Here is a 12,301-nt window from a genome sequence, read left to right on the forward strand (position 1 = left end):
CTACTCCAGGGAAATGCTTCCAAGAAATGTTTCTTTCCACTTCAATTCATGGTAGATTGCTAAGAATTAGAAAGCTTTTCAAGTTCAGATTTCAGATTTTAGAATCAATCCCAGAGGTAGTGTTTGCCACTGGGCATTGGCGGGCCAACAGAAAATAACATTGACCCGCAACATGTGGAGAGTGTGATAGAATTGACACGCTGTTTGGTGAATGTGACTGCATTGGGCTGCATGACATTATAAATAACTGACATTGCGATGCTTTGTTTTTCTGCGATATATATCGTAGATAAAGGTATTGATATTCTAGAAGCATTGGGGTGCCGTAGGAAAGAGAACAGAAGATCAAAAATAATATAAGCAAAAATGACTTTCGGATGGCATTCAGATCTGGCTTTGTGGCATCCAGTTGGCAACACTTGCACAAATCTACTGACGGAGAACCTGGTTTTAGTCATCATCCTTTAAGTAGTCAGAATATTTCCATACAACTGATATGAGCTGCATGATTGTGGCCAAAAAGTCAATACTGAGGTCATGATTAGCCTTTTTTATCTCAAGTATTTATTGACTTTAGAGACAAATTGTACACACCTGCATCAAAATGAGACTTCGCCTGAAGTCAGAGCATCTCCTTGTGGCCAAATGTAAAGAAAATTGTGCACAAAACTCCTCACTTTTTGCACACCTGCTTATCAGAAGACACCGTAATGTACAGATGGTCTCCACAGGCTATCGTAGGCTCGGTTGCTTTGCACAGAGAAGCCTCTAGTCTCCACTCGGTAATGGAGCTCACACCAAAAATTGGTTTGAAAAAAAGTAAAATACGGCATTCTAATGTCACATTTGCCCAAGTTGAAATCAAGTGATTTCATCTACATGGACTGTTTTCTATGAGCAGAGTATTTAAAACATAAACTCATCATGTATCATATGTGAAGTCAAAAGTGTGCCGCCCTCCAACTGACCTTGCGTTGCTTTTTTTTTTCCCAGCCACGTCTTCATTTTCAGTGTTTGTCTCCCGTTTCATTCCGCTGTGCACATGTGGAGCCTGCAGGTCAACCAACTCAGTGTCTTGTAAATAATTTTAGGAAAAAAAAGAAGCTCTAAAACCAGAGTAAATAATGTTCTATTTTGTGAGATTTCATTTTGTTTGTGTTTGACTTCATTTGGCTTCACCCTTACTGTGTTTTTATGATATCGCAGCATCAGATTTCTACATAATGAAAACCTACGCTGTCCAATTTCAGCAGTCCTATAACGCAGAAAGCTCATTTTCATAAATTGCCATTTGTTATTAGTGCTGAATTGCAGGAGAAGAAACTCAACTTGGCTTTGCAGGGATTCTCTTCGAGTCTTTTCTCACCAGCTGGATAACAACTGTCCGTTGTTAATTATGCATCAAAGTTTCGCTGTGCCAAAAAACAAACAAACAAAATCATACATGCTTGGGATGATGTGCACGGACAGAAGTGAAGTTTTTATTACCTCGTTCCAGATCTTCGAACCTTAAAGGTTGGGAAAACAGCTGAGCCAATCAGACAGGTTCTTGCAAGTGCAGGAATAAGAGTAATTTAAACCAAAGTTGGCTTTTTGAGCAGATCGCAGCTCTCATTCGCGAGCTTTAGTGTTACGATACAAGTTGGTATTATCCACCTACATAGTCCTCAGCGAGCAGCTGTCTAATACCGAACATATCTGCAAGTGAACAGATGGAATGTTGCGTCACGTGAGATCAATTAGGGCAAAATGTAATATGGGCCGATATGAACATGATGTTTTCATCGGGAGAAAATGAAACGACGTCTCACGAAGAGAGTTAGAAATGCATTCAAATGGCTGCTGAAGAGGGAGTGAAGGGAGTGAATCTCATCAACAGTGGTGAAGGACGTCTCAGTCAAGAGAGACTCTGCATCTTAACTCATTCGTCGTGTTTGTGTAATACGTCAAAAGAGAAAGTGAGGACATTAGAGATGCTTTCAGATGGGAGCATAAGCCTGGTATTGATTTTTTTCCTCATGGCATCAATGCAGAAATGTTTTTTTTTTGGCTCTTTGTGTTGCATTGTTTGATCCAAATGATGCTTCTTGCCAAATAAAAGAGCACATAAACATGGAGTGTTGGAACATGCAAACAAAATGCATCATGTATGTTTCATGCATTTGCAGCTAATTATCAGCCGCAGCGGTTCAAAATGTCCGTGACATTTTATATTTAGGAGGACAAGGTGCCGCCGACGGGATCATTTTAGAGTGATTGAAATGCAAATGACAGCGAGCGCCTTCATTGACATTCATAAGACTTATCTCATATAATCATTAGGAGCGAGAACAATGTTCACAATCTCCCGTGTGCCTCTGCCAAGGAGAGCCTCATTCGCTGCATTCGGGCCGAGCGGTCTGAAGGACGGTTAATCATAAAGCGTCACATTATCGCAAACACTGTGCACTTTGTCGATTTATCACAGAAACATTTACAAGCGCATAACCTCAGTTAACAATGAGCAACAATTTCATTTCATTTCTCTGCATTCACCGCTTTTACTGCTTGATGATTTCTGTGCTTCCATGCGAGGCGGCTCCATTCTCCATATTGTAGTAAATTATATAACCACACTTGTAGGCAAACAATCAATGATGAACAGTGTGTGGCTGGACTCAAATATTTGCCTGCTAAAAAGCAAAATATTTGCTGTTAGTTCTATTAGAATTAGTGGAAATATACTTCCATTCTCATAGAGTCAAAGGTAAAAGACTACAAGGTGTTCCTCTATGATTGCTATAATATAATAAACATACATGAAGCTATGTAATAAATTAGTAACCATGTAATTCTTTCTTGTGTTCTTAGGACCTTTGTGATATTAACATGAACTCAAAGCGCTTAGAAGTTAATGTAGTTTCAAGAAAATCAGTTTTTCTTATTAATATGCAAATAAGCATAATGTAATCAGTGCAAAGAGGAGACGCTGAGGGTACATATGAGGATTTATTGTTCTTTTCTTCGGTTCCTGTGTTCAGTAACCCATGGCCATAATAACACTTTATAGAGACATTAGTAATATAGACTTACTGCAGGCTCATGGGGGCTGAAGAACAGGATTTCTTGCGTATTGGGGTGTTTATAACCAAATGGTGGTTTAAATTCTGCGATTAAAGGAGAAGTAAAGCTTGATTCTGTCAACAAATGCAATCGCCCAAATCAAATATATTTGTCCGTCCCAAAGCCATTCTTTAGTAATGAGGATGTAAATCTATGAAACAGCTCACATTTCAAATACGAGAAAATAGTCCATTTGTTGGGGACTATTTTCAAGGGCAGAGTAACCGACATTTTTAAAAACTGGAAAAATAAAGTATTTTATGGACTGATTCCAGTATTTCTGGTAGGGAGGCTGGCTCAAACTGGTCACACTGCCCCCAACCCTCAAGGATCCTAAAGGCTCCAAAGTCCACCATGCAATTAGTTTGTGGTATTTAATTAATTAAATGCGTTTCTGTATGCATCAATAAACACTCCCAACATTCTAAATTGAAATGACAGAGACCTAAGGGCATTTGTCATTTTACTATATGTGGTACTATGCTTATATGGTGCATTTTGCTTCATTCATTTGGGCTAAATAAAGTTACCAAACACACAAAACAAAATAATTACTTCCTTGCTGCAGGAGATTGTAAAGCCTCTGCTACTCATGAGTACCTCAGGGATCAGTCCTTGGTCCTTTATGGATCTGTATCTTTTCATTTGCCTCAATTTGAAAATTTGTTTTTGTTTTTATGCAGATGATTCCAAATTGTACTTTTCTGTTTCGATTGTCAGGCATCAAGGTCATGGTCAGTTCTTAGGAAGCCTCTTGTATGAGAAGTAAAACATCTTCAAGAGCAAAATAAAACAGTTGCTTTTACTACAGGAACATTGAAGAATGTCAAGTAAATGTGTAAAATATGTGTCTGCCTTGCAGGTGAATTAGAACTTTCCATTCCAAGAAGTGTTGTGCTAACTTTGCGGCTCTTCCTCATAATTATCGAGACTCGGGGGAAACAGCATTTAGCATTTGCTCCCTACAGTTTTCCAAAGAAAGCAGATTTTTACATGGACCCTTTTAATTTGTTTCCAGTCTGACCAAATAGAAACACAGTAATTGGCTTCCTGAAAAAGGATATTTTTCTGCTTTGGAAATAATTGTTGAACCAACCGTTGCTTCCTTACAAAGTCAACACAATAGGCCGTCGGCACTAATAATTTACTCGGAATTTTATTATAGTGGATGATTCATGCAAGAATCAGCTTTCTGTAGGAAGCTGTTCACAAGCTTCAAACTTTTTTTTAACCTGTTTTCCTGATTTTTCACAATGTCAGTTTAATAGTGTAAAGTTAACAGCCACATGAATGGAAAATATGCCAGGTTATAATGAATCGCCTTTAATCAGAGGTTTTCTTATCTTCCAATGTAAAGTCTCCTTGTAGAAATCGCTGTCGAACCTTTAATCCTAAGCATCACTTTTATTGTGCCTCTTCTTTCTTTGTAAAATTTTAAAAATTTGATTCTTTTATCTGCAAAAACCTTTGACGACTGCAATGAGAGAAATCGTCTATAGACTAAAGATATTTATGAGATAGGGAGTTCAACAGGAGAACTTACAATCTCAGTGTTTCTTCACTCACAATACAGCCCTGTTGGAGACTCCCAGCGTATCATCACCAAATCACTACAAATACCCTTAAAAGTGTCTTTTTTTTCATGTCCATGGTCAAATTCCGGAGCGTGATGTTCACTTCACAGTCAGTTTAATCAATACTTGAACAACTCTGTCCCAGAGCTGGTGACGCTTTGCGGAGCCGCTTCATTAGCAGTGTATCAGACCGTGACTTGGTGGACTCCCGACCATGTTTGTTGAGTTTCCACAACCCAGAAGGTTTCATTCACTGGATCGGGACGTGCGTTTACTGTATCATCTGTGAAACGTTCTCTGGGTTTTGCCACAGCGTCCGCGGAGACACTCGCTGACAAACCATGAACGTGTTACAGAATGTAGCCCTGACTTGGCTGTCGGTAGGTAATTTGAGCCACGTGTCATGTTCACGCCACACAACAGTGACACATTTTGTATGTATTGCACTCTACAGCTACAACACATCTCCTGTTGAATGTGACCTTACATGCTGAGGATTAAGTTGTTTTATTACATTGTAGTTTTTAACAGCGTGACTGAGAAAAATAAAACAGTGAATTTGTTGGAAACTGTTGCCAGCAGGACTGTTTATATCATACTGAGTCAAAATAAACTCAAGTTTATGTTCATAGCAATAAAAGACCATGTCACCCAGTGCAACATTGTGACTCACAGATGTGTATTTAATAGCTTTTGGACACCATTGGAGCTCTATGGCACAGAGGAGGAAGATCATTGTTGGTTTGGCTCTTCAGATGACATTTGCTGGCTAAATAAATAGACAATATAACCAGACTCTTTGCTGCAAATAATTTGGTCAACAAGTCCTTATGTAACAAAGCCCCCAAAGTTTTTATCAGCTTCTGTGAAGCCTGAAACATCAAGTGAAATTCATTTCCTTTTGTGTTGACAAAATAGAAACAAATTTAATCATTTTGACATGTGATTGTGTTTTACGTCATATTTGAAAAATCTGGCATTTACGGCAATTAAATAATCATGTTTGTTTTAGGAAAACAGACAAGCACATGTATCACATTTGGAACAACTCTAGGCAACCTGATTAATGCATCTATGTACAATGTATGAGAGCCAAGAAGTTGTCTGCATGAAAACTGATGAGAAAAACTCAATTATTAGCAGATAAACTGTTGAAACTTCCAAGGAATCATCATGAGAGCGCTTTGCATGTATGAATACGAATAAAACACACACATAAATCTGTCAGTTTCCATTTTAAATGCAGCATAAAGCACAAATGCATGCGTGCCGTCACTCAAATGTCAAATGATTCACTTTACGGTAATTGCATTACTTCTAAGTTGAGCAGGAGGGTATTTCCATTTAGATTTACTGTACTAAAAATTATTTATTTTAAAGATTCCTACGAGGAAATACCCGACAGTTCAGCTTAACAACAATGTAAAGGTGACGCAATTGAGAAACGTTTGACATTTAAGTGGTATTTCACAGAGGTTTACTCATTTCTGTTGCACACTGTTTATCTTAAGGTGACATTTAAATCTTAAATGCTGCTGCATCATATTTGATCCACATGTTTGCAAAACTATTTGACAATAATATAAGATGTGAAATTTTATCTCAACAGAAGTTGCTCCAACATGACCAATATTGAAATCCTAGTAATACTTCAAATGCTAAAGGTTCAAGGGGAGATGTTCCACCAGAGGGTTGAAGACGTGTTAGATTTTACACAGCAAGTTATTTTTAAGAAAGTGTTGATCATGTTGTTGACGTACAATTCTCGGAAACTCATGCATCAAATGCGATACAACTGATGAAGGGTTAAAATGAAACTGCAAAAATCACGTCAGCGCTTGCTTCTTCATGTTTATGTGCTTTCTTTTGCACAAAATGCAAACAAAACTGGACCCTGCTCAGGAAAACACCGCTCTGTGGTGCCAGTAGTACTTCTACATTGTCATATAATAATGCTTTAGTGACATATACAGCATTTTATTGATGTCGCATTATGTGTTGTACATCAATGATCAGGATCCTGCAATGCTTCCTAACAAATAGTAAGACTTTTTTTTTTCTGTGGACTCAACCAGTTCCTGCAGGTCACCACCTTAATACCTGATACAGTGTTAGGGTGGATTTTCAGCTGTGTGTCTGTACAGCCATTTTCTTGTCTCCGAGCTGATGTTTTCCCAGGCAGACAGGCCTACATGACAGATCCCTGCAGCTGCAGCCGCTAACAGCTTCCTCCTCTCTGTTCTATTTCACTAATCCTTGTTGGAAAGCTGTTTAGTTTAAAAATCTTACTTGCAAAGATTGGCGTGTACTTTGACTCTATTACCAGACTTCCACTCATTTATTCATGCGGTCTTTTCATTTATATTTGATATCAGAAAGGAGTCAGTGCTGGTCAGCATGAGATTTAATAATTGATTTGGCCTGACTTTCAGTGGCACCCAGTGCTATTTGAGTGAGAGGGTAATTAATCAACATTTTTGGATTGGAGCAGTCAGGCATGAGATTTTCTTCAACCAAACCACTTAAAATATGAAAAATACATAGTTAAAAATATCTCAAGACCTGAGGGCAGTGGAATGAGGCAGGAGCTCCAACAGGAAATTGAATTAACAAGTTGAATGCCATCTGGTTTTGACACAAATGTCCATGAGACGCCTCCAAACCCACAGAGATTTCTAATTCAGAGGGCTTTTCAAGACTGCAGAATGAACTTATTTCAACCCACCTCAATCCTCCACAGGCCTCCAATGTTGTCTGAGAGATTTTTTTTTTTCCTCCCCCTAGAACTCTACAAAACCTCTGATATTTAATCATGGTGCAAATTAGGAGATAATTCACTTGTTTTTCTGTGGCTTCAGCATTTAACTTGTAAGAATGGATTGTGAGCACCGGGTTGCCTTCAAAAACTCTTTAAAGAAACTCAGTCTGCAGCCAGGCGAGTGGTTCAGTGCACTTAGAGTACTCCTTTGAGCTAAATGCTGATGGCAGTAAGCCAACATGCCCACAGTGCTGATGTATAACAGGTGTACTGTTTAGCATATTAACTAAAGCAGTGGGCAAATGAATTTTAAGGAATCTGTACGATTATTTTTAGTCATAATGTGGGTGTCATGCTGTTACTTTTTTTAAACTAAAGTAAAAATACAATTTGAAAAAATGACTCACAATTTCTTCAAAGTAATCTGAATGCAGCCCACACAGACTTTTAATAAATGCTAGAGTAAAATTAACTTTAAGCAGTGACTCTTGAGAAAGTTCATTCCCAAATGTGTGATATAACTGGAAGTAGAAAAATCAGACTATCAACACATCCTTGGGGACTAGTGGTCTGGAGACAACGAAAGTCAAACGTTTCATGACAGTTCATCCATTAAAAACCGTATGTCAGTCTTGGGCTACCACTCAGTTATAAGTTAGAGGAACGCCAGAGTACATGGTCTTCATCTTAGGACCATGAATGTGCGTATAAAATGTATTAGCAATCCAGTATTTGCAATTATTCAGGTTGAATCAGAGAGGTGGACCAGTGAGTCCCCATGAACAGAGCTACAAACAATCTAGACATTCATGATTTCATAGTAATCGTGGTTGGATCAAATCCTGGATAGACAGCTAACAAAATGATTAAATCTGGTGTCAAACTACTGTGGAACATCTTGCATGTTGATAAATGGATTAACATACTTCCATCCATCCATTAGCTTTACCTGCCTTACCTTGTAGAGGGTCATATGAGGCGAGAGTCCACCCAAGCTGACATTGGGCGAACAGCAGGGTTGCCACCCCAATGCAGAGCTATAGCTTACCAAATAAATAGTAAGTGTGATACACTGGATAAACTCTGATCTGTTTTTGTTCTTCTTTTAGGATATCCCATCAAGCTGGATTCCAGATAACCTGAGCGTATCAGGTCTTCTGTTGGACAGGAGAGTGGTACAGCAGCCACCGATCTCCATGCAGGCTCTCGAGATGGGGAGCTCTGGGAAAGCTGCTTTGTTTGGCTGGTGCTCCTTTGCTCAGCTCGCAGCCTGAGGAGAAGCAGGAAGCGTCTTGGTGGAGGGGCGGGGAGGGGGGCGCCGAGGACCCGGTGGACGATAACCACAACCTGCCAAGCTCAGGCTTAGCACAGCAGGAGCATGTCAGTGCCCGGAGGCCCTTCATGGATGTGTCACTCCATGGCCAAGGCCAGCCTTCTGCTGTGGATGGGGCTGGTTTCCATCTGTGTGGCTGCTGTTCAAGCCCAGCAGTACCCGGTAGTCACCACCAATTATGGAAAATTGCGGGGAGTGAAAGTTACATTACCCAATGAGATACTTGGACCGGTGGAGCAGTATTTGGGAATCCCATATGCATTGTCCCCAACGGGGGAGCGGAGGTTCCAGCCTCCAGAGCCGCCCATGTCCTGGCCGGGCATCAGGAATGCTACTCAGTTTGCGCCAGTTTGTCCTCAGTTCTTAGAGGACCGCTTTTTACTCAATGATATGCTCCCTGTGTGGTTCACCGCCAACTTGGATACAGTGGTAACCTATGTGCAGGATCAGAGCGAGGACTGCCTTTACCTGAACATCTACGTCCCAACAGAGGACGGTAAGTCCAATGAGTCTATACCTTGTCTGCTTTTTGTCTTGTCTTCCGATATGTCTTTGTAATCCTCCCTCTTGTATTTCACTTTTTGCTTGTGGAAGTATTGCTTCGACGGTAGAAGTTTTAGGAGTGAAACTATGTAAAGAAAAAACAAAGAACTGGGACATAACTAGTGAAAAACAGTATTTGTGATTTCCAGTATGTGAACTTTTGCTCCCTCCGACTTCCACCGAAGAGTATTGATAGAATGATGACTGAACTCAACTCTGAGTTTCCTACTTCGCAGCAGTGTTCCAGCCGGCTCTGGCAGATTAGCAGGTCAGAGCTTTGCTCAGCTTTGACCGCACAGAAGTCGTCAACCAGTCAACCAGAAGAAACACACTTTGTTCATTCACTGTATTTAGTGCATTATCTCACCACCACACAACAAACCGCTCAGATCAATGTGTGTTTGTTTTCTGCACTGAAAATAGGACATCACATGTTTTTATGGAGGGTGACTGCAGGGGAAATTTTGTTGAACTAAATGCAGTGTGACCAAACATTCAAAGAAGAGAAAGTCAGAGCAGCAGCGGAGCGGTTAGTTAGGCATGACTCGGTTCCTGTGCTCGTGAAATGAGCGTCTGCAGGGCGTCAAAAGTTTCGAACAAACATTGAATTCAATCATAAAAGAGCCTTAAAAGATATTTTTTAATAGTCTTAAAAATTTCAGGTTCTTGAAGATGTTTCATCTTTCATCAGAGGCTCCTCCAGAGCTGAAGTTTCACCTCTTTTCACCTCTCATCCAAGAGGCTTTTTTGAACTGAAAAAGTTTCCTGGATGAGAAGTGAGACATCTTTAAGAACCTTAAGAGATTCTTCTTTACTGCTCCTATAGATTACCATGACCTGGATGACTGAGAATCTCCACAGTAGTCCTAAAAATGTTCTCTTGTCTGTTGTAGACGGTAACATAAATGTACCATCATTAGACCTGCAGCAAAAACTGCATGCTGCTGCAAGCTTTTCCGATTAGTATGGATTGGATTGGATTGGAGTATCAATTTAGCCAAAAAGAAAAAATCCATTTCTCAGTTGTGCTAATCAAATTAATTCTATGATTTGCAATGATTGTTACATACTGCTGAGAACTACTAAAAAAATACAATCTCCTTCAGTATCACAGCATTACCAACTCTTGTGATCCAATGTCAGACATCAGACAAATGTAGAATACCGCCGTTCTTCTTCGACTTTATTAAACAGCTGTAACATCACGCAGCAGGAGGATCGATACCATCTCCAAATTGAGAGGAGGGGCTGCGTGCACTTTACACTGGCGGCACAGCAGGTGACTTCCCTGATTGTTTCAATCATCTGATGCATCATTGTCATCATACGGAGGCTTATTAACCTAAATGCTTTTCAACAAGCCAGCAGCTGCAGACTCGTCTCTACAGTGAAATCACAGGGTGAATCCAGCACCATCAGTGCCGTTCTTATGCTTTTATTTGCAGCAAATGTTGTTTCTTCTGGACTTTTTTTTTTTCCTCTTGGCATATGAGGTGGATAATTGCAGGGCGTTTTCAATTTTGCTGCTTAAATGCAAGAATATTTGCAGTGGTGGCATTGCTGCATGCACCTATCTAATCACATAAGTGCATCAAAAATAGGGCAGCCTATGAAACACAACTTGTTCTATGCAGCCTAGAACCTAGTATAGATATGTTGAGACACCTGACTCTGAATTTCCACCAATGGAGTCAGTTAAATTTAGTTTCTGGCACAACTGAGTAGAACTACTTTCTATAAAAGAAATCTTGCTTTCTCACAAGTCCCAATATAACCTCTTGTGATAAATAATTCCAATCCATTTCATCACCACTCGTTTCCCATCATACTTTGGGCAGTATCCTTATAAGACTGATGTAAATTTTTTGCGACGTGGTATTAAAAGGGTTTAACTTGGTGAACCCTGCAGAAACCCTGGAAGGATATTCTAAGGGTTTTTTTTCTCAGGGAACAGTTAGAAATGAAGGAAACGTGAAGGTAGTGTTAACAACAACTTAAAGCAAGATCTGAAAACGAGAAGGCTTCATTGCAAAGTCTGACAAAACATACTTGCAAAAACAGGACAATTTATGCTCCGGACTGTATGTGTGCATAGCAAGGACAATATTTGCTGCAAATAATTCAAAAATAGGATGATGATAATTTGTCTGCATCTAAAATCTGTGTTGTTGGCTTACGAAAGAGTGAAAACTGATGAAACTGGGAATGTCTTCATCAAGATTTTTTTACTTTAGCACTTGTCAATCAAGTCTTTTAATATTCAGTATCTGCCAACAACGATCTGATACCATTTTTCTCAACAAGCATTGCAGATTCGTTGGTTGCTCCTCGAGGAGGTGGTCACTAGGACTATGGGCAAGCAAAGAGCATTGTGGGGATTTAGCCAGTAAAGGGCCACCATGACAGAGATATCTGTGACACTTAAGGACCTCCAGCCAGAGCTCATGTGTTTAATCGAAGTGGGGATGGACTAATTGTTAAGGCACTGTGCTTAATTTGTGTTACTAGCTCATCATAGCTTAGAATATTGGGGAAAAAATTCTAACTTTGCATCTCAAGTTATGCTTCTGTGTGACAGTGGATGCAAACAAAATATCCAACTTGGGTTCATGCTGATACAAATCAGTTAAGAAATGCCTTGATTGACCCCCAGTCCAGATCGTCAACATCTGCTCGACGCGTCCCGAGATGACATTTCAACTAATCTGCTGTCTGCTGATGGAAATCAAAACCCTGTCACTGACCCAGTGGTCTGGTCAGAACAGTGGGGTCCTTGTTAAAGTCACCCACAGCTCCACATCTAAAATTTTGACCGCATGAGCTAACCGACAGGGATTTTGTAGTAGCGATTATAGTAAACATGCAGGATGGTGTTGCAAAATAGCACCAGTTTCTGGGTCTGTGGGCTGTCATGTGTTGTCTGCTGTGTACTCTGCAGCAGATGGGCACATTAGATGCAACAGCAAACCTACAGAATGCAAAAGGAGTGAG

At 40.0% G+C, this 12,301-nt stretch overlaps 1 protein-coding gene across 8 annotated transcripts in view; it reads left to right on the plus strand.

Moving 5' to 3' along the window:
- Positions 1–8,812: 8,812 nt before the first annotated feature.
- Positions 8,813–12,301, plus strand: part of nlgn4xa (neuroligin 4 X-linked a) — a 100,456-nt gene continuing 96,967 nt past the window's right edge. For 4 of the 8 annotated variants that reach the window (XM_008284100.1, XM_008284103.1, XM_008284101.1 and 1 more), the window contains exon 1: positions 8,916–9,267. In XM_008284100.1, the coding sequence (XP_008282322.1) occupies positions 9,074–9,267 (194 nt within the window). In that variant the 5' untranslated portion in view covers positions 8,916–9,073. Of the gene's footprint in view, positions 9,277–11,276; positions 11,344–12,301 lie in introns of all 8 variants that reach the window. The other 4 variants (XM_008284095.1, XM_008284096.1, XM_008284097.1 and 1 more) reach the window with 3 other exon arrangements.

Source organism: Stegastes partitus, unplaced genomic scaffold (assembly GCF_000690725.1).
Source record: "Stegastes partitus isolate 25-593 unplaced genomic scaffold, Stegastes_partitus-1.0.2 Scaffold345, whole genome shotgun sequence".
Classification (NCBI taxonomy): Eukaryota; Metazoa; Chordata; class Actinopteri; family Pomacentridae; genus Stegastes; species Stegastes partitus.